Source organism: Chiloscyllium punctatum, chromosome 8 (genome assembly GCF_047496795.1).
Source record: "Chiloscyllium punctatum isolate Juve2018m chromosome 8, sChiPun1.3, whole genome shotgun sequence".
Lineage (NCBI taxonomy): Eukaryota > Metazoa > Chordata > Chondrichthyes > Orectolobiformes > Hemiscylliidae > Chiloscyllium > Chiloscyllium punctatum.
Window position 1 is genome coordinate 39,159,689 of NC_092746.1, and position 27,897 is coordinate 39,187,585.

The 27,897-nt window shown below is 43.2% G+C and overlaps 1 protein-coding gene across 1 annotated transcript in view; it reads right to left on the reverse strand.

Moving 5' to 3' along the window:
- c8h7orf78 (chromosome 8 C7orf78 homolog) overlaps nucleotides 1–26,043 on the reverse strand; it is a 46,838-nt gene extending 20,795 nt beyond the window's left edge. Inside the window, exons 1-3 of the mRNA XM_072575395.1 lie at nucleotides 26,006–26,043; nucleotides 7,039–7,539; nucleotides 479–563 (exon numbers count right to left, since the gene is read on the reverse strand). Of these exons, the coding sequence (XP_072431496.1) occupies nucleotides 479–563; nucleotides 7,039–7,458 (505 nt within the window). The 5' untranslated portion in view covers nucleotides 7,459–7,539; nucleotides 26,006–26,043. The remainder of the gene's footprint in view (nucleotides 1–478; nucleotides 564–7,038; nucleotides 7,540–26,005) is intronic.
- Nucleotides 26,044–27,897: the final 1,854 nt, after the last annotated feature.

The window sequence follows — 27,897 nt, forward strand, 5'->3', positions numbered from 1 at the left end:
AACACATTTATGTAATTTTGGGTAAGTGTCAGTAGTCCTGTTCATTATTGTGTTAAAAATACCTACATTTATACAATCAAATCTACATGTGTAACTTGACATAGTGCACCATCTACTGTATATTTAACTGTAGTCATTAATTGTTTACTGTGTATCTGACTTCTGTCAAAGAGCAAAGACGGTATTCCTATTTGTGATTGTAACTGAATATTATCAATACCAAACTTTAGTCATGCTCTTCAAAACTAATCATGAATATTGGACTCCATTAAATCTTTCAAAAATAGAGGTCATTATCCAACCTCCTTAATGATACAGTTGTTTGTTTACCTGCTAATCTACTTTTAAACCACGAAACATATTCATAAACATCAGAGACAATTTTTTTCAACTTAAGATGAGGAACAATCTAAAATATTTGTTCTGCAAATCATTTCTTTCAGTGGGTTAATTTACTAATTCAGAATGATTATTATACCTATGTTTACATTCTTTGACTCAAACTTCACGTTGAGAATGTCTCTGTCAAATTTGGTCACGAAGTCTGGAATATTGGTCTCATACTAATGACAAAAGGGAAAGACAGGTATTATAACCATTGCATGCAGTTTGTAGAAATAAACATACTTTATAACCATGGCAGCCTTTGTATGCTTCTACAATGTGAAATATAAGATCAATGTAAAAATTAATGCCAAATGATGCAGCACAATGGCAGGATCTGGAACTGCAGCTTAGGTTTACAAATATGAGCTTACATCTGTATTCCACCAGCGGGGAGATCCTGATCTCTTTGATATGGTTCGAATGAGTTGTCACTTTCAGTTGTTTTTGAACCATTTAGTGAAAGTGGATAAATACTTGAAGTAGAAGAGGATATAGGATAATGGGGAAAGATCAGACATTGAGATTAGTTTAGAATAGAAAAGAACTTGCACAGAATTTGAGGACCAAATGTGATGTACTTTAAACTTCTGGGAGTAGAAATTCACCTTAATTTCATACCTTTCTTTAATGAAAAATTAAGGTTATAGAGAGATGACCTTTAGCTCACAATTTTTTACTCCTGGTATGCTTTCCTTTATTGGTCAGAGTATTGAGTACAGGAGTTGGGAGGTCATATTGCGGCTGTACAGGACATTGGTTAGGCCACTGTTGGAATATTGTGTGCAATTCTGGTCTCCTTCCTATCGGAAGGATGTTGTGAAACTTGAAAGAGTTCAGAAAAGATTTACGAAGTTGTTGCCAGGGTTGGAGGATTTGAGCTATAGGGATAGGCTGAACAGGCTGGGGCTGTTTTCCCTGGAGCGTTGGAGGCTATAAACCTTATATAAATCTTATAAACCTTATAGAGGTTTACAAAATTATGAGAGACATGGATAGGATAAATAGACAAAGACTTTTCCCTGGGGTTGGGGAGTCCAGAACGAGAGGGCATAGGTTTATGGTGAGAGGGGAAAGATATAAAAGAAACCTAAGGGGTAACTTTTTCACACAGAGGGCGGTACGTGTATGGAATGAGCTGCCAGAGGAAGTGGTGGAGGCTGGTACAATTGCAACATTTAAGAGGCATTTGGATGGGTATATGAATAGGAAGGGTTTGGAGGGATATGGGCCGGGTGCTGGCAGGTGGGACTAGATTGGGTTGGGATATCTGGTCGGCATGGGCAGGTCGGACCGAAGGGTCTGTTTCTATACTGTACATCTCTGACTCTATGACTCTCTGCCTGCATGGTATTGTCATGGTCAAAAAAGTACAGTCAGTAATTCCTATAGAATTCCTACCTGAAATGTGCATTGGCTCCATCAATATGAAGATTAAGGCCCTAACTTCAGTTTCCGTATTCTGATGCAAACTTGATAAGTAAGTATTGAACATTTGCAGAGTCTATGTTAAGTTAGCGACACAATACACGTGGATGTTCTCGTCTTCTGTGGTTTAACAGAACAATTTTCAAGGGACACCTGGTGGAAACATTCTGAAAATTAAGCAACTACTTTCAGTGGGAACCAGATTCTCCTTAGTCTGGTCACCTTCTGCTTTGGCTTCTGACCTAGGAGTTACTACAGCCGGCTTACGTTTTGAGCAGTCTGACATGTATAAAGTTCTTCATCAGGAATGAAGCTGGCAGCCTAGGGGTTGGAGAGATAAATGGCTTGAGGGTGGGGTTGGGGGCGGGGGGGGTGGGGGGGGGGGGGGAGGTAGCTGAGAATGCGATAGCTGGATGGGGGTGGGGGTAATCGTGATAGGTCAGAGGGGAGGATGGAGCAGATAGGTGGGAAGGAAGATGGACAGGTAGGAGAGGTCATGAGGGCAGTGCCGAGTTGGAAGGTTGGATCTGGGATAAGGGGGGGGCGGGGGGGGGGAAGGGAAATGAGGAAACTGGTGAAATCCACATTAATGCCATGGGGTTGGAGGGTCCTGAGGTGGAAGATGAGCTATTCTTCCTTCAGGTGTTGAGTGGTTAGGGACTGGCGATGGAGGTGACCCAGGACATGCATGAACTTAGCAGAGTGGGAGGGGGAGTTGAAGTGTTCGGCAATGGAGCAGTGGAGTTGGTTCATACTGGAGATGTTCTCTGAAATGTTGTGCGAGTAGGTGCCCTGTCTCCCCCATGTAGAGGAGACCGCATCGGGAGCAATGGATACAGTAAATGACATGTGTGGAAATGCAGGTGAAACTTTGATGGATGTTAGAAGGCTGCTTTGGAGTTGAGGGGGGAGGTGTGGGTTCGGGTTTTGCAATCCTGCGGTGGCAGGGGAAGGTGCTGGGAGGGGAGGGTGGAGGGTGGTAGGGGGGAGGGGGGGGTGGACCTGACGAGGAGTCACAGAGGGAATGGTCTTCATGGAAAGCAGATAGGAGTGGGAATGGAAATATATCTCTGGCGTGGGTTCCATTTCTAGGTGGCGTAAATGGTGAAGGATGATGCGTGTATACGGAGGTTAGTGCGATGGAAGATGAGGACCAGAGGGGTCTGTCCTTGTTGTGGTTGGAGGGGTGGGGTTCGATGGCAGAGGTGCAGGGCATGGATGAGATGCGCTGGAGGGCATCATCAACCACGTGGGAGGAGACGTTGCGGTCTTTAAAGAAGGAGACCATCTGGTGTGTTCTGTGGTGGAACTGGTCCTCCTGGGAGCAGATGCAGTGGAGGCAGAGGAATTGGGAATAAGGGATAGCATTTTTACAGGAGTCAGGATGGGAGGAGGTGCAGTCCATGTAGCTGTGGGAGTAGGTGGGTTTCTAAAAGATGTCAGTAATGAATTGGTCCCTGTTGATGGAGATGGAGAGGTCCAGGAAGGGAGGGAGGTGTCAGAGATGGTCCAGGTGAATTTAAGGTCGGGGTGGAATGTGTTGGTGAAGTTGATGAACTGTTTAACCTCATCGCAGGAGCATGAGGTGGCACTGATACAGTCATCAATGTAATGGAGGCAAAGGTAGAGAATGGTGCCAGTGTATCTATGGAAGATGGACTATTCTACATAGCCAACAAAGACACAGGCATAGCTGGGGCCCATGCGGGTGCCTATGGCTACCCCTTTCATCTGGAGAAAGTGGAGGATTCAAAGGAGAAATTGTTGAGGGTGAGGACAGTTCAGTCAAACAAATGAGAGTGTCAGTGGAAGGCTACTGGTGGGGATGCCAGGAGAGGAAGAAATGGAGGGCTTGGAGGCCCTCATCATGGCAGATGGAGGTGTAGAGGGACTGGATGCCCATGGTGAAAATGGGGCATTAGGGGTCAGGGAAACAAAAGTCTTGGAGGAGGTGGAGGATGTGGGTGGTGTCCCAAATGTATGTGGGAGTTTCTGGACCAGGGGGGCTAGGACAGTATCAAGATATGTGGAGGTGAGTTCAGTGGGGCAGGAGCAGGCCGGGACGCTGAGTTGGCCAGGCTTGTGGACCTTGGGTAGGAGGTAGAATCAGGTGGTGCTAGGTTCTCAGGTTATGAGGTTGGAAGCTATGGGTGGGAGATCCCCTGAGGTGATGAGGTTATGTACGGTCTGGGTGATAATGGTTTGGTGATGGGAGGTGAGGTCACAGTCAAGGGGGCAGTAGGAGGAAATGTCTTCAAGTTGGCGCCTGGTTTCACCGGTGTAGAGGACAATGCACCAAACTACCACTGCATTCCCCCTTGTCTACTGGTTTCCTGATGAATGGCTTTTGCCTAAAACTTAGATTTTCCTGCTCCTTGGATGCTGCCTGACTTGCTGTGCCTTTCCAGCACCACATTAACCACACTCATCGCCAGCATCTGCAGCTGTCACTTTCCCCATATTTAAAGTTCTGATTAACAAACTGCCAGTTGATGTTTGCAACCCACCAGTTCCACTTTGGGTAAATTATTTCCACCAAATTCTAACATAGAAAAATATGTCACTGGGGTATAACAGATGTAGACATTCCAGCACGAGAAAGGCTGGGGACGCAATTAAGTGTGAAAGTGACAGTTTATAAGAAGGTTGTTGGTGACAGGGAGGCAATAGCAAAACATAAGAGTTCAGAAAATTTAAAATATGGTGGAAAGATGGTAAAAAAAGACTTGTTAAAGTGTAGTTGGAGTTACTTCCACTAAACTAATGTTGGGAGAGGAGGTGGAGTGTCAATGATATGTGATAATAAGATTTTCTACAAGATAGGATTGAGCCTATGTATTTCTGGATGAATTGGATTTTATGCAATTGCGGTTCAGAAGGTTGGTAAGGAAAGCTTCAAAAGGTTAAAGTTTGAAGTTAATGAGTGCACAGATGATAGTTTTAATGATAAGGTTTTATTGGAAATGAGTACTATTCTCAGTGTTTAGTGATTACTTGCAGTGATAGGTCAGAAGTGAGGATCAAAGTTCAATTATGTTAAGCTTGAAACCACAGCTCACATTTTTTGTGGAGACTCTGCTGAGCTCTCAACATGGTGAACAGCATCCAGACAATGAGATCTCCCACAATACCAAGTTCAAATAAATCAGCAGTGTGCAAGTCACAAATTTATAGAGTACATGTAAATGCTTACGAAGAGTGAGTGAGGTCGATATAATTATCTTGTTGTGAAGTTATTGAAATCTACAGCTTTTAAAGCTGAAAAGAAAACATGCTGCAGATGTCAGTGACAGTAAAATCAAAAGGCCTATTCTGGCAGCTTCATTACCTGTTTGCAGACACTTTTCGAAGGGATCTTTATGGATGCTTGGCTGACTTCAAAATGTTTGAATTGTCTTAATGTGGTTTCTCAGTTCACATTTTGATTGAAAGCTGACAAGGCTCTTAAAGGATTAGCTGACTTTGATGTCAGGTATAAACAGAAGTTTGCTTGCTTTTATGATTAATAATCACTTAAGATTTAAAAGGTTGAAATGGACTTTGAAGAATTGGAGCGTTTGTTTATAATATCGTGTATGAAGCATTAGGCTTTTTCAGAATTTTATTTTATTTGATCTCAACATCTTTTCAGGTCTTGTGGTATGGCCATGTTTGATACTGGGGAGTTTTCAGGGAGGACAGAAGGGATATGTGAGGATGGGAATGCTGCAAGTTTTGCCATGAAAGGTATGAAGGCCGTGGATCAGGTTGGTGATGGTGAAGGGCTGATGTCTGAAGAGAATGTTGATGTATAAGCTTGGTCAAAATTTGAGAAAAAATATGGTAGAAGTGATTACATTGGCCTACTATCCATAGTAAGCGACTATTCAAAATAGTAATTTTGGAAACACAGCAAACTTTGTTTTAACTGGCACAATATGACCGGCACTCTTGATAAGCCACCAGAAAGCTGAAACACCAGAGGTTTACTGTATAATTGCGATCACTGTGATATCCAAGTAGTCAGTTGAGTGAGAAGGCTCTCTGCCAGTAAGTTTCATTTAAGGCAAAGTTGCATTATTATTTAGGTGACTTATACTTTTACTTATAACTGAAGTAAAACAGTGATGAGTATACCCCTTGCATTACACTTCAATTACTTTGTGTGTGTTTTACATTGTTTATGTGGACCACTTGATCAACTGGAATGTTTGATCAGTCAGTACACTCCTGGTCCTGTAGGTGTTTGTTAATAAAATGTTGTAGCTGTGTGCTAGAGATGTACAGCACAGAAACAGAACCTTAGGTCCAACTCGTCCATACTGACCAGATATCCCAACCCAATCTAGTCCCATTTCCGTCTGAACCCTTCCTATTCATATACCTATCCAGATGACTTTTAAATGTCGCAATTGTACCAGCCTCCACCACTTCATCTGGCAGCTCATTCCATACACGTACCACCCTCTCCATGAAAAGGTTGCACCTTAGGTCTCTTTTATATCTTTCCCCCTCACTCGAGTAGTAATTAACATAGTAGTAGTAAATGTAAAAGATTCTCTTTATATGGGCACCATTGAACAAATATACCTTAAGTATCTTTTCATGATACAGGGTCTAAAAGGTCACATTACAAACAAATGGGACATTGTCCTGGAGAACTGAGGCAGGCATTTTAAGCAGCCACCTTGGCACTCAGCCACCCCTTGCTCACTTATACGCTGCTTTTAAGAACAGTGGTCTTGACTTCATCTTGCACTGGCCTGCCCAATTGAAGATTGAGCTATCTGGAAGCTGTCTTGGGTGTTTTTGAGTGCTAGTTAATTTCCTAAGTCAAGCTGTCCGCTTTGATGGTGCAATTCTGGGCCAAATGATGTGGTGCATTGCTGGACTGAGTCTGATTGCCAACTTCCCAGAAATCAATCAGGGTATAGAGTGTGGAGCTCCTCGCAATGCTTCAGACTTGGCAATGTCACAAAATATTACAAAAATGCTGTGAATCTGATACTTCCAAAAACACGTCATAGAATACAGCTCACAATGAGAAGGTAAATGGATGACTGAAGACAACAATCGATCTGGACATCAAATAAGACAACACTTACAGGAGCGGATAATTAAGCTGGATTTCTGAACATTCTCATGCTTTAGAAGCATACTTGCATAAACGCAACCAGTGTGTATCCCTGTGACTAGAGGTTGGCGGTCTCCTCATGCACAAAAGGAATAATATTAAATAATAAATACCTGTCTGAAATCATGTGGTTTTGAATCTTTAAAAACACCTGATGCATACTTCCCATTTTTCACAAACAGAATTTTAGCTTCAAATGGATCGAGAACTTTAAACCTGCAGACAAAATTTGAAATCTGTTTCTTCGGAACAACTTCTGGAAATCTAACTTTTGTCTTCGTTTCTACTTTCTTGAAATCTTTTGACATGTTTACTTTTTTCCGAGCCGTGTTCTCATCCAGTATTGTTGAGGATGTGTAGAACTGTGGGCTAAAATTTGGAGGTTTCCTGTTCCATACACTGGGGGCTGGTACTGGTTTAGGGTGAACATTGGTTTTCCCTCTGGTCACAGCCAAGCTCTGCCTTGCAGCAAATTTGTTCTTTTGTGAAAATCCAAAGGAAGGTCCACTAAATAAAGTGATCTCTGGATCCATTTTCACTCCGTTTGCCACTCCTGGTTCACGGACTTCCCTTGGATAAGCACATGCAGAGTGAAGGATAGCAATGAAATCCTACTTTAAAAGGAAAGAGATGTTAGGAGTAAATAAAAAAAAAATAAAGTTGTTAGATTGCAGCAGGGATCATCCAAATATTCACTAGAACTTTGTTAGCTGTAGGTGTTCCATGAAAACTCCCTCCAGAAATACTCACATTATATTCTTACATATGCAACAGCATTACCTCACAACCAGTCCTGTTGTGCAGCTATGTGGTTATACTGTGAATACTATGGTTAACATTACTTGATACTAGATTCATGCAAAGATCACCAAGTTTTCTATGCATGGGGTTTCTGAGGGTCTGGGTGTATGGATCCCACTGATCCTAGATGGGTACTGCTGTGATGATCTGCCTCACTTCTGTAGTTGCCCAGTTGATCTGACTTCTTGTAAGTATTCCTTGCCTCAATTCCTCCAGCTTATGTAAAGTAGGACTCAGACGAGGGAAGTTATTCTGCAGCACTGAAATCCGAGGTCTTTGAAACAGTAAGCCTTTCACGGAAATACAGAATGTAACGTGGAGCGGGAGTGGGGGTGTCTGGATTAAGAGTAAAGTTTTTCAACCCCAAGGCATTGACCCCAAGGCATGGTCAAAATTCAGAACAATCTCAGTTGAGTAGTGGCCTTTTAACAATGTGTTTCTCACTTTCTGGTTGCCAAACTGTGCAATTTAAACAGCATTCCATTGGCAAACCTCAGTGTCCTGAATGGTGAAACCAAGCTGTGCTAACTCTGTTGTTTGGAAATGGCTGTCAATGTAGGCAGACACTCCTCCAGCCCATCCTGAAACTGAAATAATTTCTGCCAGACTGCTTCACCAGCCCAATACTGGTTTAAATGGAACCTTCTGAAATTACCATCCCTAAAGTGGGGAAAGTCCTGATTTACACATCTCCTACCCCCAACCAACCAATTTCCACATCAGTATGTCTCCAAGGGAAGCATTTTCCAACTACAACTGTTCTGTTTAGATTCATGGCGTTTCATCTGCCATGGCTTAGTGTGACATTTCTCCAATGACTCTTGTGCTCTGCATCTCATGAATTATCCAACTGGGCTGCTGTGGCCTTTCTCAAGGTATCACGTAGCTGGGGAGCTGGAAGTACTCACCGCTGTTGGCATTGTCCAATGTTCACCCACCACCGGGACCCTATTCAAAGACCAACAGCACACCAGCTCAGATGCTGTAAGCCAGGACGATGGCGGCACGGTGGCACAGTGGCTAGCACTGTTGCCTCACAGTGCCAGAGACCCGGATTCAATTCCCGCCTCAGGCGACTCTCTGTGTGGAGTTTGCACATTCTCCTTGTGGTTGTGCTCCAGTTTCCTCCCACAGTCCAAAAATGTGCAGGTTAGGTGAATTGGCCATGCTAAATTGCCTGTAGTGTTAGGTGAAGGGGTAAATGTAGGGGAATGGGTCTGGGTGGGTTGCGCTTTGGTGGGTTGGTGTGGACTTGTTGGGCTGAAGGGCCTGTTTCCACACAGTAAGTAATCTAATCTAAGGATCTACCCCTCACTCTATGCTGCTCAGCTATTTTTACTGAGGAAAGGAATGTTTGCTCCCCACTTTGTGGACAGGGACGTGAGATATTTGTGGAGGGAGTTGCGAAGGCAAAAACTGCTTTTTTCCAACTATGCACCATAGAAGGCTACAATATGAGACCAAGCCAACTGAGAAACCAAATTTCAGACCAGATCAATGTTCTGTGCAGGTTGAAGCGGAACACCCAACATTGCAGGAGAAAAGTCAATGATCTCTGTGCTGAGGCAGACTAAATATTCATGCTGCTACCTCACAGGGCCACCACTCATTCTAACCCTTACTTTGAATTTGCATTTTACCAAGACTCATATACTCTCAGTACTGCATGCACCATGTGTATTCAGTGGCTTTCACCCACCTTTTCCTCACAAACTACTTATCCTTCCTGTCCTCAGTGCTACTTATTCACTCACATCACCACCTCTCCTGCTCATGCATCACCACTAACTGCTCTTCCATCTACTCCTATTACATTCAATCTTTCCTTTTATCACATTGCATGAAAAGCTTGCCCAACCCTGGAACTTATGTCTCAACAGATACCTGGTGGATCTATCCTTGGACCTAAGGAAATGGATCCCCAGGCTCTCGTCGGACCAAGTGCCTAATTAACCATGGCCGACCCTAAACTGGAACTGGGCAATCTAAATGGACAGATTGTGGTAATAGCCTCTGAATGTCTGTGGACTTCCTTCATCCCACTAAGGACTGTTCATCTTCAACTTTCACACATGGCTGTTTGTTTGAAGCAATGTGTTGTTATGCAAATTACTGGCACGGTGGTTAGCACTGTTGCCTCGCAGAGTGAGAGATCCGGGTTTGATTCCAGCCTTGGGTGACTGTCTGTGTGGGTTTCCTCTGGGTGCTCCGGTTTCCTTCCACAGACCAAAGATGTGCAGGCTTGGTGGATTGGCCATGGGAAATGTGGGTTTATGGGGATGAGGCTGGTTCTTAGTGGGATGCTCTTCAGAGGGTCAGTGCAGACTTGATGGGCCAAATGGTCTCTTTCCATTCTATGCTGCTGATGGAACATAGCGTAATGCAACGACATACGTACTTCCTGAAAAGCAAAGGAAGCCACAGAGGCTGGCAGCCTTGAGGTAAGAGGCAAACTGATTGAGTGCTACGAAAACAATCTGAAGTAGACAGAAACTAGCAGACATCCTTCAATGAAATGCAAAGTGAGTGAGCACTAAGAAAGTAAAATGAGAGTCATAAGGTGCGTCTTGAGTTAATGCATTTACAAAGTTGAGTGGAAAGCGGAAGTACACAAGTCATAGGTATCCCTAAGCTCTACAGTAATATACTGAAGAATAAAGTGGTGTTTTCAGGTTGAGAGCAGCCTTGATGATGTGGTTTGTTGATGGTGGCTTGCACTGATGAAGTGTCAAAGAGGTCGGTTGCCATGGACCATGCAGGGATATTGTTCTGAAAAATAGTTGAATAATAGCTGGGACAAACTGTAGCCGTCGGGCATCCGGTGTGATTTACATGCTGGAAATTTGCGCCATCTAGTTTTTGTGACATGCAAATACATGGAAATTATGCAACGATCACCCAGTGAGATTCTGTCATTTAAAAGTTGAAGGAAAACTTGGAGTCATTCTCAACATTGAGAATAATTTTTTTTTTCCATTTTCATTATGATTTCCCACCTTTCTTGACATTAATCACACCACTCCAGGGAAAGAATCATTTTACCACACAAAAGAATGTGGTTTCTGCCAGCAGAGGGTGACACTTCAGAATGTAGAATTGGACACACTGTACAACACCACCACCTGCTGTGATTCCATTGTAACTCCATTAAGACATGTAAAAATGTGAATTCTAAAGAAGAAAAAAGATAAGGAAACAGCATTCAGACTTTCCATATCTCTCAAGTGGACTGGGAGTGGGAATAAAAGGGTCTTTTTTCAGAATGGCAACTGGTGACAAATGGTGTTCTGCAAGGCTCCATGCTGGTTTCACCACTTGTCACTTTATACATTAATGATCCAGATGAAGGAACTGAGGGCATTCTCATTAAGTTTGCAGACGATACAAAGATAGGTAGAAGGACAGGTAATACTGTGGAGGTGTGGAGGCTGCAGAAGGATTTGGACAGGTTAGGAGAGTGAGCAAAGGAGTGACAGATGGAGTACAAAGTGAGAAAGTGTGAGGTCATGCACTTTGGTAGGTAGAATAGAGGCATGGACTATTTTCTAAATGGGGAGAAAATGCAGAAGTCTGAAGTGCAAAGAGACTTGGGAGCTCGAGTCCAGGATTCTCTCGAGGTAACCTTGCAGGTTGAGTCAGTAGTTAGGAAGGCAAATGCTATGTTGATATTTTGAGAGGACTTGAACATAAAAGCAGGATGCACTTCTGAGGTTCTATAAGGCTGTGATCAGACCACCTTTGGAGTATAATGCAGAGTTTTGGGCCTTCAAAGTTTGGGAGAAGATTTGTAGCTCGGGTGCTCGTTGTTGTGGTTCTGTTCACCGAGCTGGGAATTTGTCTTGCAAACGCATCAACCTGGACCCAATATACCGGCCACTACAGCGGACAGCTCGAACTGACAACTGGAAGCGGCAGAGACAGGCCACTATAAATGCCGGAAGAAACAGCACAGAAGCGCTTCACAGGAGGCTCCCAAGCACTGAGGATGTCACCTGGACAGGGGACGAAATGTTTGCAAGACAAATTCCCAGCTCGACGAACAGAACCACAACAGAGTTTTGGGCCCTATATCTCAGGAAAAATGTACTGGTACTGGAACATGTTCAGAGGAGGTTCATGAGAATGGTCCTAGGAATGAAAGGCTTAACATATGAGGAACATTTGAGGTCTCTGGGTCTATACTTGATGGAGTTTAGAAGGATGAGGAGTGATCTACTGAATGGCCTGGACAGACTGGATTTTGGGAAGATGTTTTCATTGGTAGGAGAGATTAGGACCCCGGAGGGTATGGCTTTAAGGGAAAGGAAAGATCTTTTAGTACAGTGATAAGAAGAAACGTCTTCATTCAGAGTGTGGCGAATCTATGGAATTCACTGCCATCGAAGGCTGTGGAGGCCAGGCCATTGAGTATATTTAAGACTGAGATAAATAGGTTCTTGATCATCAAGGGGATCAAGGGTTAAGGGCAGAAAGTGGGAGAATAGGGTTGAGAAACTTGCCAGATATGATTGAATGGCAGAGCAGACTTGAAGGGATGTTTGGCCTAATTTCTGCTCCTATGTCTTATAGTCTTATGGATAAACAAGGAATGATTTAAAAGGCAGAGCTTAAAGTTTGCAAGAAGACCAGAGAAAATTAGCTGCCCATAAAATGAATATTGTTATCCAAGAGAATTGACTTATTGTGGAGCCCAGGTTGTATTTAATGATATCAAGGATTATAACTTCCACTGGCAAGGTTAATGCGCGAGAATAAGGCCTGGGTGACAAATAAACTGCTAGCACAGTTAGAATCCCTGCCAACATAGTCTGGGTTACGTTTCCAAGTGAGTAGCAATTTCAGGTGGATTACTGATTTAAGAAAAAAGGGAACTCCACATTTCTAACAGGACATTCCACTCAGGACACCATCAGAAATATGGAGCTTCCATTTTGACAGCTCTTTGCCAGGACAGAACCATCACAGGAAGGAAAATCATGTCCCCTTTCACAGCAATCAACCAACTTATTCAGAAATTTAAAGGGCCAGGATACTCACACTAACAGCTACTGCCAAAAAGGTAAGCTACTGCCATAAGGTAAATGTGATGTTAGAATGCTGGCCGAGTAGGGTGTCAGATGTCAAATATACTCAATGGCTTGGCCTCCACAGCCTTCTGTGGCAGTGAACTACATTGGGTGTAAACTAAGTGGGATGCCTAGTGGGTAGAGTTCCAGGTGCAAGGTTATCAGTTCAGTAGGGTACCAGCTGGGGAGAGGAGAGCTGGTGAGATGTTTTGATGCCAGGTGAACAGGGTGTCAGGTAAGTAAGCTGTCAGTTCGGTCAGGTGTGAGAGGTGAAAAGGGAGCATCTAGTTTTATATTAATTCACGGGGTAGAGTCATAGAGATGTACAGCATGGAAACAGACCTTTCGGTCCAACCTGTCCATGCCGACCAGATATCCCAACCCAATCTAGTCCCACCTGCCAGCACCCGGCCCATAATCCTCCAAACCCTTCCTACTCATATATCCATCCAAATGCATTTTAAATGTTGCAATTGTATCAGCCTCCACCACATCCTCTGGCAGCTCATTCCATACATGTACCACGCTCTGCGTGAAAACGTTGCCTCTTAGGTCTCTTTTATATCTCTCCCCTCTCACCCTAAATCTATGCCCTCTAATTCTGGATTCCCCCACACCAGGAAAAAGACTTTGTCTATTTATCCTATCCACACCCCTCATAATTTTGTAATCCTCTATAAGGTCAACCCTCAGCCTCCGACGCTCCAGGGAAAACAAACCCAGCCTGTTCAGCCTCTCCCCTAGCTCAATCCTCTAACCCAGGCAACATCCTTGTAAATCTTTTCTGAACCCTTTCACGTTTCACAACATCTTTTCGATAGGAAGGAGACCAGAATTGCACGCAATATTCCAACAGTGGCCTAACCAATGTCCTGTACAGCCACAACATGACCTTCCAACTCTGTTACTCAATACTTTGACCAATAAAAGAAAACATACCAAATGCCTTCTTCACTATCCTATCTATCTGTGACTCCACTTTCAAGGAGCTATGAACCTGCACTCCAAGGTCTCTTTGTTCAGCAACATTCTCTAGGACCTTACCAATAAGTGTATAAGTCCTGCTAAGATTTGCTTTCCCAAAATGCAGTACCTCGCATTTATCTGAATTAAACTCCATCTGCCACTTCTCAGCCCATTGGCCCATCTGGTCCAGATCCTGTTGTAATCTGAGGTAACCCTCTTCGCTGAGCACTACACCTCCAATTTTGGTGTCACCTGCAAACTGACTAACTGTACCTCTTATGCTCGCATCCAAATCATTTATGTAAATGACAAAAAGTAGAGGACGCAGCACCGATCCTTGTGGCACTCCACAGGTCACAGGCCTCCAGTCTGAAAAACAACCCTCCACCACCACCCTCTGTCTTCTACCTTTCAGCCAGTTCTGTATCCAAATGGCCAGTTCTCCCTGTATTCCATGAGATCTAACCTTGCTCACCAGTCTCCCATGGGGAACCTTGTTGAATGCCTTACTGAAGTCCATGTAGATCACATCTACTGCTCTACCCTCATCAATCCTCTTTATTACTTCTTCAAAAAACTCAATCAAGTTTGTGAGACCTGATTTCCCATGCACAAAGCCATGTTGACTATCCCTAATCCGTCCTTGCCTTTCCAAATACATGTACACCCTGTCCTTCAGGATTCCCTCCAACAACTTGCACACCACCGACGATTAGCTCACTGGTCTATAGTTCCCTGGCTTGTCCTTACTACCCTTCTTAAAGAGTGGCACCATGTTAGCCAACTTCCAGTCTTCCGGCACCTCACCTGTGACTATCAATGATACAAATATCTCAGCAAGAGGCCAAACAATCACTTCTCTAGCTTCCCACAGTGTTCTAGGGCACACCTGATCAGGTCCTCTGAATTTATTCACCTTTATGCGTTTCAAGACATCCTGCACTTCCTCTTCTGTAATATGGACCTTTTGCAAGGTGACACCATCTATTTCGCTACTTTCTATATCTTCCATGTCCTTTTCCATAGTAAATACTGATGCAAAATACTTGGTTAGTATCTCCCCCTATCTCCTGCCGCTCCACACAAAGGCCGCCTTGCTGATCTTTGAGGGTCCCTATTCTCTCCCTAGTTATCTTTTTGTCCTTAATGTATTTGTCAAAGCTATTCCATGTCCCCTTTTTGCCCTCTTGATTTCCCATTTAAGTATACTCCTATTTCCTTTATACTCTTCTAAGTGTTTACTTGATCTACAAGTCTACACCTGTCTACACCTTACGTATGCTTCCTTCGATTTCTTAACCATACCCTCAATTTCTTTAGTCATCCAGCATTCCCTATACCTACCAGCCTTTCCTTTCACCCTGACAGGAACATACTTTCTCTGGATTCTCGTTATCTCATTTCTGAAGGCTTCCCATTTTCCAGCCGTCCCTTTACCTGAGAACATCCGCGCCCAATCAACTTTTGAAAGTTCTTGTCTAATACCGTCAAAATTGGCCTTCTTCCAGTTTAGAACTTCAACTTTTAGATCTGGTCTATCCTTTTCAATCACTATTTTAAATCTAATAGAATTATGGTCGCTGGCCCCAAATTGCTCCCCCACTGACACCTCAGTCAACTGCCCTGCCTTATTTCCCAAGAATAGGTCAAGTTTTGTACTTTCTCGAGTAGGTACATCCACATACTGAATCAAAAAACTTTCTTGTACACACTTCACAAATTCCTCTCCATCTAAATCCTTAACACTATGGTAGTCTCAGTCTATGTTCGGAAAGTTAAAATCCTGTCCCATAACCACCCTATTATTCTTACAGATAGCTGAGATCTCCTTACAAGTTTGTTTCTCAATTTCCCTCTGACTACTAGGGGGTCTATATTACAATCCCAATAAGGTGACTATCCCTTTCTTATTTCTCAGTTCCGCCCAAATAACTTCCTTGGATGTATTTCCAGGAATATCCTCCCTCAGTACAGCTGTAATACTATCCGTTATCAAAAATGCCACTCCCCCTCCTCTCGTTCCTCCCTTTCTATCCTTCCTGTAGCACTTGTATCCTGGAACGTTAAGCTGCCAGTCCTGCCCATCCTTGAGCCATGTTCATGTAATTGCTATGATATCCCAGTCCCATGTTCCTAACCATGCCGTGAGTTCATCAGCCTTCCCTGTTAGGCCGCTTGCATTGAAATGCAATTTAATTTATTAGTCACACCTTGTCCCTGCCTGCCCTGACTGTTTGGCTCGCTTCTGTTCTTAACTGTACCAGTCTCAGATTGATCTCTTTCCTCGCTATCTTCCTGGGCCCCACACCCTTCCCCCCCGGCCCCTCAACTTACTAGTTTAAATCTTCCCAAGCAGCTCTAGCAAATTTCCCTGCCAGTACATTAGTCCCCTTCCAGTTTAGGTGCAAACCGTCCTCCTTATACTGGTCACTTCTACCCCAAAAAGAGATTCCAATGGCCTAAAAATGTGAATCTTTCTCCCATACACCAGCTCTTCAGCCATGCATTCATCTGCTCTATCCTCCTATTCCTGCCCTCATTAGCTCGTAGCACTGGGAGTAATCCAGATATTACTACTCTCGAGGACCTCCTTTTTAAATTCCTGCCTAACTCTCTGTAATCACCTTCAGAATCTCAACCTTTTCCCTTCCTATGTCATTGTCCACATTGGAACCAATCACTTCTTGCTGGCCTCTCTCCCCCTTGAGAACATTCTGCACCTGCTCTGAGACATCCTTGATCCTGGTACTAGGGAAGTAACACACCGTTCTGATTTTTCGCTGCTGGCCACAGAAACATCTGTCTGTACCTTGGACTAGAAAATCCCCTAACACAATTGATCTCTTGGAACCCGAAGTACCTCTCATTACATTAGAGCCAATCTCAATACCAGAAACTTGGCTGTTCGTGCTACGTTCCCCTGAGAATCCATCACCCCCTACATTTTCCAAAACAGCATACCTGTTTGAAATGGGTATAGCCACTGAAAGCTCCTGCACTAGCTGCCTACATCTCTTACCTTTCCTGGAGTTAACACATCTATGTGACTGTATCTGAGATTCACCCCCTTCCTATAACTGCCATCCATCACATACTGTTGCTGTTGCAAATTCCTCATTGCTTCTAATTGTCTCTCCAACCGATCCATTCGATCTGATAAGATTCGCAACCAACAGCATTTATTGCAGATATAATCCGCAGGAACCCTTGAACTCTCTTTCAACTCCCACATCTGACAAGAAGCACATATCACTCTACTAAAGACCATTTTTGCTCCTTCACAATCTATAGAACCAGAAAATAACACCGTCTTATTCCTCTACAAAACACTGCCCCAGGTTAAATTAATAGTTATGGCTTATATTTTAAATTTAATCAAGAGACATTTCTCAAAAAACATATAATCAAGAAAGAACCCACTCTACTCACTACTGCAGACTTAAAAACAATACACTTATCTGCTTCTGTGCTGTGAACTTTGCCCAAACAGGTTCCTCCAAGATCAATTGTGAATTTTACTGTTTGTTAATTTTCCCAGACGCACTCCAATGTCCAGCGATACATGAATTCAAACAGCAAAGGCAGTAACTGTGCAGGTTCACTGCTGTGTCAGTTTTTTTTCTCTCTCTCCTGCACTGACCTCACCATGTGCTTCCTTTGTCTGTTCTTCTCACTTTTAAAACTGTTGTTGTTTTGACTTTTTTTCCCCATAGTTCCAAAACAATGCAACAGCATATAAAACAGTAATTGCTGCTCCTGGAATTTGAAGAAATCACTTCCAACATCTAAAATACCTCAATAAAGGAGCAGCTGTTACAGCCAGAAATTCTTCCTGTCCTCCATTTTGGATTACCCAGAATCCTTGATGATTCACTCATTCATGCATTGCTAGCTATGCCAGCATTTATTGCCCATGCCTAATTGCCTAGAGAGAAATTTAAGTGTCAACCACACTCTGGAGTTCTGGAGTCACATTAAGCCAGACCAGGTAAGGACAGATGTTACCTTCCCTAACGGACATTCTGTGTTCAGGGTAGGTCAGGATGGGATGGAGAAGTCAGATCCAGCAGTCGGGGTGGGTTGAGAGGTTGGAGTTAGGGGGAGTAGGTGTTGGATCACGGCAGCGGTAGTGGTTGGGTCGGCTCCAATTTGGGAGAGGAGTGGCTGGATCAGGTCAGCTGGAAGGTTCCAGTCCGACGACAGTGCTAGACAAGGAGATTGAGTCCAGTGGTAGAGACAGAGTGTGCTGGTCCCACGGAGTCAAGGTTTGATATGCATCAAAGCAGAAGTGTAGGAGAAGCTGAATCCTACAGTTGGGATGCAGTAGTTGGTCCCCATGGGGCTAGGGTCAGATTCCAAGAAGGAGGGGTCTGGGTTGTGTGTAAGGTCAGTGTAGGGTCCATTAAATGGTTCTTCAGGGGTCCTACTCTGTATTCAAGAATTTAACTGTAACTATTGTACTTAATTTCATCAGAACCTTTCAAAGTCTCCAGCTTTTATGAACACTTTCAGAAGATTCCAGGTTTGGAGGAATTAGCCATTAGGAAATTTTAATTTCCTGGGCAAGTCCTTTGGAGAGTGCTCTCATGGAAATTCCGCAGTGTCCTTATTCCTAACTCCAATCTATGGCCACTTCTGAAGGAGGGTTGTAAGGGGTGGAAAGGATGCTTCCCTCATGGGAGAATCGAGAACAATGCTCACTGTTTAAAAATCACTGGTTGCCCTTTTAAAACAGAAAGGTGGAGACATCTTTCTCACCGTTGTTGGAACATTCTTCTCCAAAAGAGAGTGAAAGCAGAGTCATTGAATATCTCTGAGGCAGAGATAGATAGATTCATGATAAATCAGTGGATGAAAGACTACTGGGGGTAGGCAGTAACATGGAGTAGTCTGATCGGCCATAACTTTATTGAAGACAGAGCAGGTTAAAGGGAACAAGTGGCCTACTCCTATTCCTAATTCCTATGTCCGCACGTTCATTTATGCCTGGGTGATGGAAGCAAACTGTTTCTACAGTTTTTTTGCTGTAGAATCTACATCACAGCCATTTTACATGGGAAAATCTAATCATAAGGATTTGCAGAGGACCATAGACATTTTGGGATGAGGAAGATTGAAGCTGCTGGTTGCTTTCCACAATTATTGTGTAACAGAAACTCCACCAGTAGGTGGCGATGGTGTGGGAGGTCACTGATTAGGATGGCTGGAGCAGTTGTGCTAGACCTCCACCTGCAGATGGTGCTAGTGAGGGAGGGTGCCACACACACTAACTGGAACAGCTGAGTGGATTGTCTGGGTGTGCCTTTTGGGGCAAGAGCTCTGATGAAGCAAGTATCAGACAGATAAAGGATTTCTTCAACCAGAGGTTAACCACATGCTTGATTCCTTGGACATATTGCATCTGCTTTATTTATCAGTGATTTCCTTTCATGATTGTGGTGACTCAATGCCAGTGGAATAAAGAATTCCTGCGTCATGATATCTGGGACATCTGTGTATTTAAGTTACATGTTACTTCTTTTGTTTATAGTTAGCAGGATTCCACAGGATGGGGTTAGACGGTGCCCGGATAAGACAAAGTAGAGGGTAGAGGAGTTGAAAATGACAATATCCATGAAGGAACACTAAAGCTACTCCAGTACCATCATTGGAGCCTCGAGCACTGATGCAAGACATTTCAGGGCAAACCCAGGAAGAGGCTCCCCATGTCTGTTCTCTTGATGCTGTGGAGGAAGGAAGTAGTATCCTAACCAGTGATTCTACTGCTGATGTGGAATTATAGAATCCCTACAGTGCAGATAGAGGCCATTTGGCCCACTAAGTCTGCACCAAGCCTCTGAAGAGCATCCACACAAACTCATCCTTCCCCACCCTTTGCCCATAACCTCACATTTACTAAAGCTAATCAACCTAGCCTATATATCCCTGGACACTCTGAGGTAAGTTAACATGGCTAACCCCTCTAACATGCACATCGTTGGTCTGTGGGAGGAAACTGGTGCACCTGGCAGAAACCTATGCAGACACAATGAGTACGTGCAAACCTCACCCAGTCACTTGGGGTTGGAATTCAACCCAAGTCCCAGGTGCCCTAAGCTGGACAGATTCAGGGGAATACCTGAAACATTTAATGATCCAGTGACAGGAGGATGCACGGTTGATTATAACATCTATAAGCCTCACTCTGAGTGAAAAGACAGCTTTCATGATGTAACATCACTGTGGGAAAGCCTGTCAGGAAATTCAGAGAAGTGGTACTGATCTTTAAAGAAGCCCAGAGCTGATCTTTCAGATATTGATAAGGGATTTTGGGACAACATTAGCTTGGCACAGTTTCAACAGAGTACAAACACCTGAAGGGATGACCTGGTCTCTGTGTCCCTGGAGCTGGTGAAATTGTTTGTCACATCATCATCCTGTGACTCACCCAGAGACAGAGAGCTGAAGGAACACCCAGTAGCAATGGGACTGTCCAGGTGGAGTTGAAGGAGGATTAAGGGTAACAAAACTAAATTGTCTTTCTTTGACGAACAGGATGACATCATCCAGATCAGATCACAGGAGAAGACCAGATTCCAAGATCACGAAAGAGGCTACAATCAGGGAGATGACTCTCAGTACAAATGTGGATGTAGATCTCAGATTGAAGAGACAGATGGAACAGATAACTTCACAGCAACAACAGATCCTGTCCTTGCTGTCCTAGCTCCACGGTAAGTCTGATGACAGATCCCAGCCATGGAATGCTCAAAAGAAGAATTGGAATTGTGTCTGGACTGGGCACTTCAAATGAGCCTGCCCTCAGCCACCACTGCCATCAGGCACAGAGACACTACCCAGAGCAAAGCCCTTCCCGTCAGGCATTAAACTATTTGGGCTGCCTGCTGAGAGGAGGACGTGAGGACTACAGATGCTGGAGATCAGATTTAAAAATTGTGGTGCTGGAAAAGCGCAGCAGGTCAGGCAGCATCCGAGAAGCAGGCGAGTTGATGTTTCGACCAGGCCCTTCACCAACAATGTGACCCAGGCAGGGTGAACTTCCTTCTGCTCAAGGCTCAGTCTGATGTACAGCAATGGGAACGTGCTTACAATGAGTATGAAACTTACCAAGATAGAAAGATCATGCCTAACTGAGACAGGAGAGGAGGCGTCAAACATTGCTTACCAGTTTGGCAATCTTGCTGAGAAGTTAAAGCTCATTGATGTCCCCTCCCTCATCCAGGCCTCTGCTTCACAGTGGTCAGTATCCTCTTACATGTAACTTTGCAGATGACACCAAAATTGGAGGTGTAGTGGACAGCGAAGAGGGTTACCTCAGATTACAACAGGATCTGGAGCAGATGGGCCAATGGGCTGAGAAGTGGCAGATGGAGTTTAATTCAGATAAATGTGAGGTGCTGCATTTTGGGAAAGCAAATCTGAGCAGGACTTACACAACGGTAAGGTCCGAGGGAGTGTTGCTGAATAAAGAGACTTTGGAGTGCAGGCTCATAGCTCCTTGAAAGTGGAATTGCAGGTAGATAGGATAGTGAAGAAGGCGTTTGGTATGCTTTCTTTTATTGGTCAGAGTATTGAGTACAGGAGTTGGGAGGTCATGTTGCGGCTGTACAGGACATTGGTTAGACCACTGTTGGAATATTGTGTGCAATTCTGGTCTCCTTCCTATGGGAAAGATGTTGTGAAACTTGAAAGGGTTCAGAAAAGATTTACAAGGATGTTGCCAGGGTTGGTGGATCTGAGCTACAGGTAGAGGCTGAACAGGCTGGGACTGTTTTCCCTGGAGTGTTGGAGGCTGAGGGGTGACCTTATCGAGGTTTACAAAATTATGAGGGGTGTGGATAGGATAAATAGACAAAGTCTTTTCCCTGGGGTTGGGGAGTCCAGAACTAGAGGGCATAGGTTTAGGGAGAGAGGGGAAAGATATAAAAAAGACCTAAGGCGCAACTTTTTCACGCAGAGGGTGGTACGTGTATGGAATGAGCTGCCAGAGGATGTGGTGGAGGCTTGTACAATTGCAACATTAAGAGGCATTTGGATGGGTATATGAATAGGAAGGGTTTGGAGGATTATGGGCCGGGTGCTGGCAGGTGGAACGAGATTGGGTTGGGATATCTGGTCGGCTTGGACGGGTTGGACCGAAGGGTCTGTTTCCATGCTGTACATCTCTATGACCCTGTGACTCTATGTCTACATCGAGCTTTCCCCATCTGAACCCAGCCATATTTTTCATAGCCTGGAATTTCTGGCAGTTTGTGACCTGGTCAATATTCTAATGGAAATAATGGGAATAAATTCTAATGGTGTTGGAGTTGAACATGTGAAGAAATATCCAAATATCCTTGGAAAGCAGATATAGTGACTGCTCTGAACAGCAGATTACAAGGTCAGCAAATAAGCTTCAGGAGTTTTTAACCTTGCTTCACACACTCAAGGTGTCTCAGCCTAAAAACCGGAGCTAAAATTATCTGAGTAGCAGAGAATTGGGGCTGTTCTTTTGCCCAATTAGACCATCACTGTACTTGAAAGCTCATGTCAATAAAACAGATACAAGGAAGACAAAAGTAATGCAAATTCTGAAGCTCTTAATCAGAAGATTGACCACAGAACAGAACTTACTCCCACCCAAATGAAGGGGGCTACAGCTGATGCCAGGCCCAATCCCGAGTCAAAGGCAGGAAATTCCTGATGACATTTGCACGAAGCTTCAGCAAAGTGTCACTGAACCACTTATGATTGAAATGCCAACCAGGTTAAAACAGGTAAGAACATAAGAACTAGGAGCAGGAGTAGGCCATCTGGCCCTTTGAGCCCACTCTGCCATTCAATAAGTACATGGCTGATCCTTTCACAGCCTCAGCTCCACTTACCCACCCTCTCACCATAACCCTTAATTCCTTTACTGCCAGGTCTGGGTTTTCACCTTTGAAACCTATCTGGAATGAGGACCTTAAACAGCTTCAGCTGATTGATGCAGGTATTAATAGACTACACCATTACTGGAAGGCCCAACATCCACTGACCTAGTGCCAGTTGATGAGAGAGTCTAAACAGGAACTGTTGAGTAGGAAGAGGATCTGGGAGGAGAAGGATCAAGTCCACAATCACCTGGTTCATGACAAGGAGCAAGAGGTGAAGCAACTCATCCTTCCCAACAGCCTCAAATGTCAAGCATTAATAACAGTTCATGATCAGCCAGGATACCAAGTGATGTCAGCCCTGACCAGAAAGTAGTGTTACTTGCCCAGATGGCTACTGATATTGATGACCACAATCACATTTCTGAGAGATGAGCTTCGGAGAATGCAGGTAAATGAGTTCACCCCAAAGTGGGATCCCTAGGCACCAAGAAACCTCGAGTGGTCCTTACAATAGATTTTATAATACTTGTTCCCAGTAGTAACAGGGTATGTGCTAACTTTGAGAATGCATTTAAAAGCAAATCTAATTATCCAACTGCATAAGAAATAAATCATTGGTGAATTGAGAGTGAACATGCTCCAGTCCAAGAATTTCATTTATTTATTGACAAATGATTGCTGCATGATACCAACATATTCACAGTTTGGCTGTCAATAGTAATCCTTTTCATTTCACACACTAACAAGCCTCTGTAGCTCTGAAACTAATTGCCTGAGGTTTAATCAAACTGCAGGAGGTGATGAAAGCAGCGTTCTTTCAATAGGTATTGTTGTCTGATTGCAAAATTTACAAGAAGATCCAATCTTTATTTTAAAAGTCCTCACGGGAGATATTGGTTTTCATTAACAGTACAAAACAAAAGATAGCCATTTTATATTGATGTGAGTTATTTTTTCCATGAAGTTTGTAGAATCAAAAGTTATGCAGATTTGCTTTGTGATGTTTAAAAGTTTTTGTTTGTCAATCAAATTTCAAAAATTTACAAGCAGCATTATGGTCTATAAAAATAACAACATAGTCCAGTACCTTTGCCCAACTGCAGCAACATTGTCCCAATATGCTCGACATGACCAATATAAAATATTATTTACACCATTTTATGGTGGCCAATCAGTTGGCACACTGAAAGTTTGGGGGGTCTTCCATCACGCGGTGGGGATTGCTAGTGAGACACTAATCTCATCATCAGCTGACAGAAAGCTTTAAACCATTTCTAAGCAGCTACCTCGCAAGCACACAGTGCTCCGTTTAAGTCTGAAACCCCTCAGCATCTCAGAGCTGACATAGCTTCTTGCCCAGGTGCTTCTCAGAGGCCTCAAGCCTTCCTAAAACAATGGCCTCCTTTCCCTTTCCACAACAATTCCAACTCATAGTGAGGGAAATTCTGAAATGGATAACTTCCACTTTGGAGCCTGAGGCCTTGTTTGGATGCCACTAGCTGACTGTTATTCAATTCAACAAGGCAACACCAAATCACACATAAAATCATGGAAGTGAGCATCAACTCCATGGTCAATGATCATAGTTGGTTTCCTACTGTATTCCCTGCTGCTGGTGTAATGCAGACTCAACACACCATCAGGCACCCTCTCAACTCCAATGCATGCTAACTATACTATTTCCCCACTGCCTTTTGGCCTTCTCAAGTGAACTTAATTAAATTCCATCTAGAATCTATGATATTTTCCACCAACCAACCGAGCACAGGAATGAATGCATTTTCTCCCTAGGAAACTATTTACCTATTGATCAATTTTTACTTAGACCTTAGACCCTGCTAGGTTTGGGCAGCAGGGAATAAAAATTCAGATATAAATTTAGTCTGCTCACAGGAAATGCTGTCAAACTGATGACTTGAAGAAAGCCTGTTTTAGGAAAAGGAAGAACTGTACTGCCTTAGGCTCATCAGGAGCCATATGGGGACAGCTAAGAACCTTTTCAAAGTGTCAACTCAAGTTCCCTGTTACAGGTAATAATGGAGCCATAGGTGGGCCACAGAAAACAGACAGTAGAGAAGATTACAGAGTCCAACAGAATATAAAGGGATAGTGCAACATAGAGTCATAGCATCACTGAGTCATAGAGGATGGAAACTAGGTCCAACCAGTCCATGCTGATCATGTTCGCAAACTAAACTAGTCCCACTTGCCTGCATTTTGGCACATATCTCTTTAAACCTTTTCTCGTTATGAACCTATCCAAATGTCATTTAAACAATTTAACTGTACCTGCATCCACCACTTTCTCTGGCAGTTCATTCCATGCACGAACCACTCTGTGTAAAAATGTTGCCCCTCATGTCCTCTTAAATCTTTCACCTCTCACCTTAAAAATATGTCCCCTAGTTTTGATCTCCATCACCATAAGGAAAATACTCTTTTCATTCATCTGATCTATGCCCCTCATGATCTATAAACCTCAATAAGGTCACCCCCAACCTCCTATGCTTAAGTGGGAAAAGTTCCAGTCATTCAGTATATTTTTATATCTCATTCCTAGCAACAACCTAGTAAATCTTTTCTGAACCCTCTCTAGTTTAATAATATCCTTCCTATATGTCAGGTGACCAAAACCGCACACACTACTCCAGAAGAGACCTCACAACATGAAATACTACAGATTTAATCATTATTATTTGAGGTATGCAAATTTTTAAAAAGACTAAAATAGATATAATATAAATGTAAACGCTATCATGCAAGCATTGAAGGATGAGAAAATGGATTATATAAAAAAAATCAATCAATACAACAATGTAAAGAAAAGCTAGCACAAAACTATCAAATATAAACTTAAAAAAATCACACAACACCAGGTTATAGTCCAAAAGGTTTATTTAGAAGCACCATCTTTTGAAGCACTGCTTCATCATCAACTACCTGATGAAGAAACGGTGCTTTGAAAGCTAGTGCTTCTAAATTAAACCTCTTGTACTATAACCTGGTGCTGTGTGTTTTTTAAACTTTGTCCACCCCAGTCCAACACCGGCTCCTGCAAAATATAAACTTGTTACCATCAACAAAGCAGTTCTTTCCGATGAAAAGCTTTTGCTCTTGATTTGAGATGAAGAAAGTGCATTAAACATCAAACTTCCACCGAGGAACAGTTATTTTAAGCCCCCTCTCCAATAGTTCTTTGTAATTGTATTTTCTTTTGAAACTGCTATAATCACATTGGTGGTCTCCTGAAAGGTCACAAATAAATAATAGGCCTAGCAACAAACAAGATAACAGACTCAGAAACCAACCACAAAATCTCAGTGCCACTACGTCTGTTTTTTCTAAGCATAACAAAGAAAGCTAAAGTAAATAACATAATTAGTACTAACCAGACAAATTACAATATCAGCAAATGTTTGGACTAGGATCACCAAGGTTAACTGCTGATAAAATAAACAGTAAAGCTGAGAAGCTAAAATATGCTCCTCCTCTGTGTTGCTAAGAAACAGACCTCCTGCCGTCCTCTTATTGAATGGAAGAGACGTGAAAGTTACACTCTGACGCTAAATGAAAGCAATATTGTTCCACTAAAAACAGACCCAGGGTAATTTCAGTTCCAGTGCCCTGCACCCCTTTTATATTGGGTTCATAATTATCGATGTCTCTGTTTCCAATAATATAAAGATTGAAGAGTCTGGTAATACCACTCCTGAAAGCGTGACGTCTGCCTTTGCTTTAGCCAAAGTTGTAATTATACATTTAAATGCAGCTGCAGCAGCAATGGCACGAATTTGCTAGATTGCTGGTATTAAGCTGCTGTTGAAACCTTTAACAATGGAGTGTCTTTAAGAAATTGCTCTTGACTGGGCCGTGGTGAAGAGGACAATATTTATTTAAGAGTTTGAGCTGTGGCAAAAATGGGACTGTGGATGTAACGGCACTTATTAAGACATTGGAATACAGAAGGGCAAATTCACTACCTTTAACAAATAATGTGGAATTTTTAATAACTTATGGTCTGGAATTTCCAAAGACCTGACTGTCATTATTCCAGCATGTAACTGGGACCTTGCAGAATACCCATTAAAGCACACCCCCAAAGCAATTGCCTGGGAAATTGAAGTCTCTGCTGTGCAGAGGTACGGAATAGAAAAGATTACTGCAAAGAATGAATGCATTTTCTCCCTAGGAAACAATTTAGCCTATGATCAAACGTTACATAGACTCTGCTAGGTTTACAAAGTTAAAAATCACACAACACCAGGTTACAGTCCAACAGATTTAATTGGAAGCACTAGCTTTCGGAGTGTTGCTCCTTCATCAGGTGGTTGTGGAGGACACAATTGTAAGGCACAGAATTTATAGCAAAAGTTTACAGTGTGATGTAACTGAAATTATACATTAAAAAATACTTGATTGTTTGTTAAGTCTTTCATCTGTTCGAATACCATGATAGTTTCACTTCTTCATGTGTAAATCATAAAACGTTTTTTGAAAAGTTGCATTCTCAGGTTAACTATAACAATTGGTGTTAGCTAGAGAAGATGTTGAAGGTGTTAGCCTCCTGTGTTCTTCTGCCTGTGCCATAATGTTTAGGCTGATTCTAATCTAAAAAGTGAGATAACAGAGTCTTACATGAATTCATGCAGTTCTTGAGCAAAATACAATGTAACTCTGCAAGTACAAATTCACCCCACAAATGTATATGTATATGTGTGCATGTAGCTCCGTGTGTGTGTGTGTGTGTGTGTGTGTGTGTGTGTGTGTGTGTGTTTGTCTGTCTGTCTGTCTGTCTGTCTGGGTTGAGGGTTTGTGAGTGTGAGAGAGAGTGGATATGTGTGTGTATGAGAGGGGGTGCATGCTTGAATGTGGGAGTGTGTGTGTTTGTAGGAGTGTGTGTGTGTGTGTCTGGGGTGGGGGGTTGTGTGTCTGTGAGAGAGCGTATATGTGTGTGTGTGAGTGTAGAGTGGTCTAAGTCTCTGAGAGGGTGTATGTGTGAGTGTGGGAGTGTGTGTGTCTATAAGGGTGTGTGTGGGTGTGTGTGATTGTCTGTGATTATGTATGTCCATGTGTATGTATGTGTGTGTAGGAGTGCCTGTGTATGTGTGTGTGTGCGTGTGAATGTATAGTGCAATGGGTCACCTGTAGTGTGATATACTACCAAGGTCCTGGTTGAGGTCCTCCCTATGGGTACCGAACTTAGCTATGAGCCTCCACTCGGCCACTTTTCACTGCTGCCTGTCCCGAAGTCTGCCTTGGAGGATGGTCACCTGATGGTCTG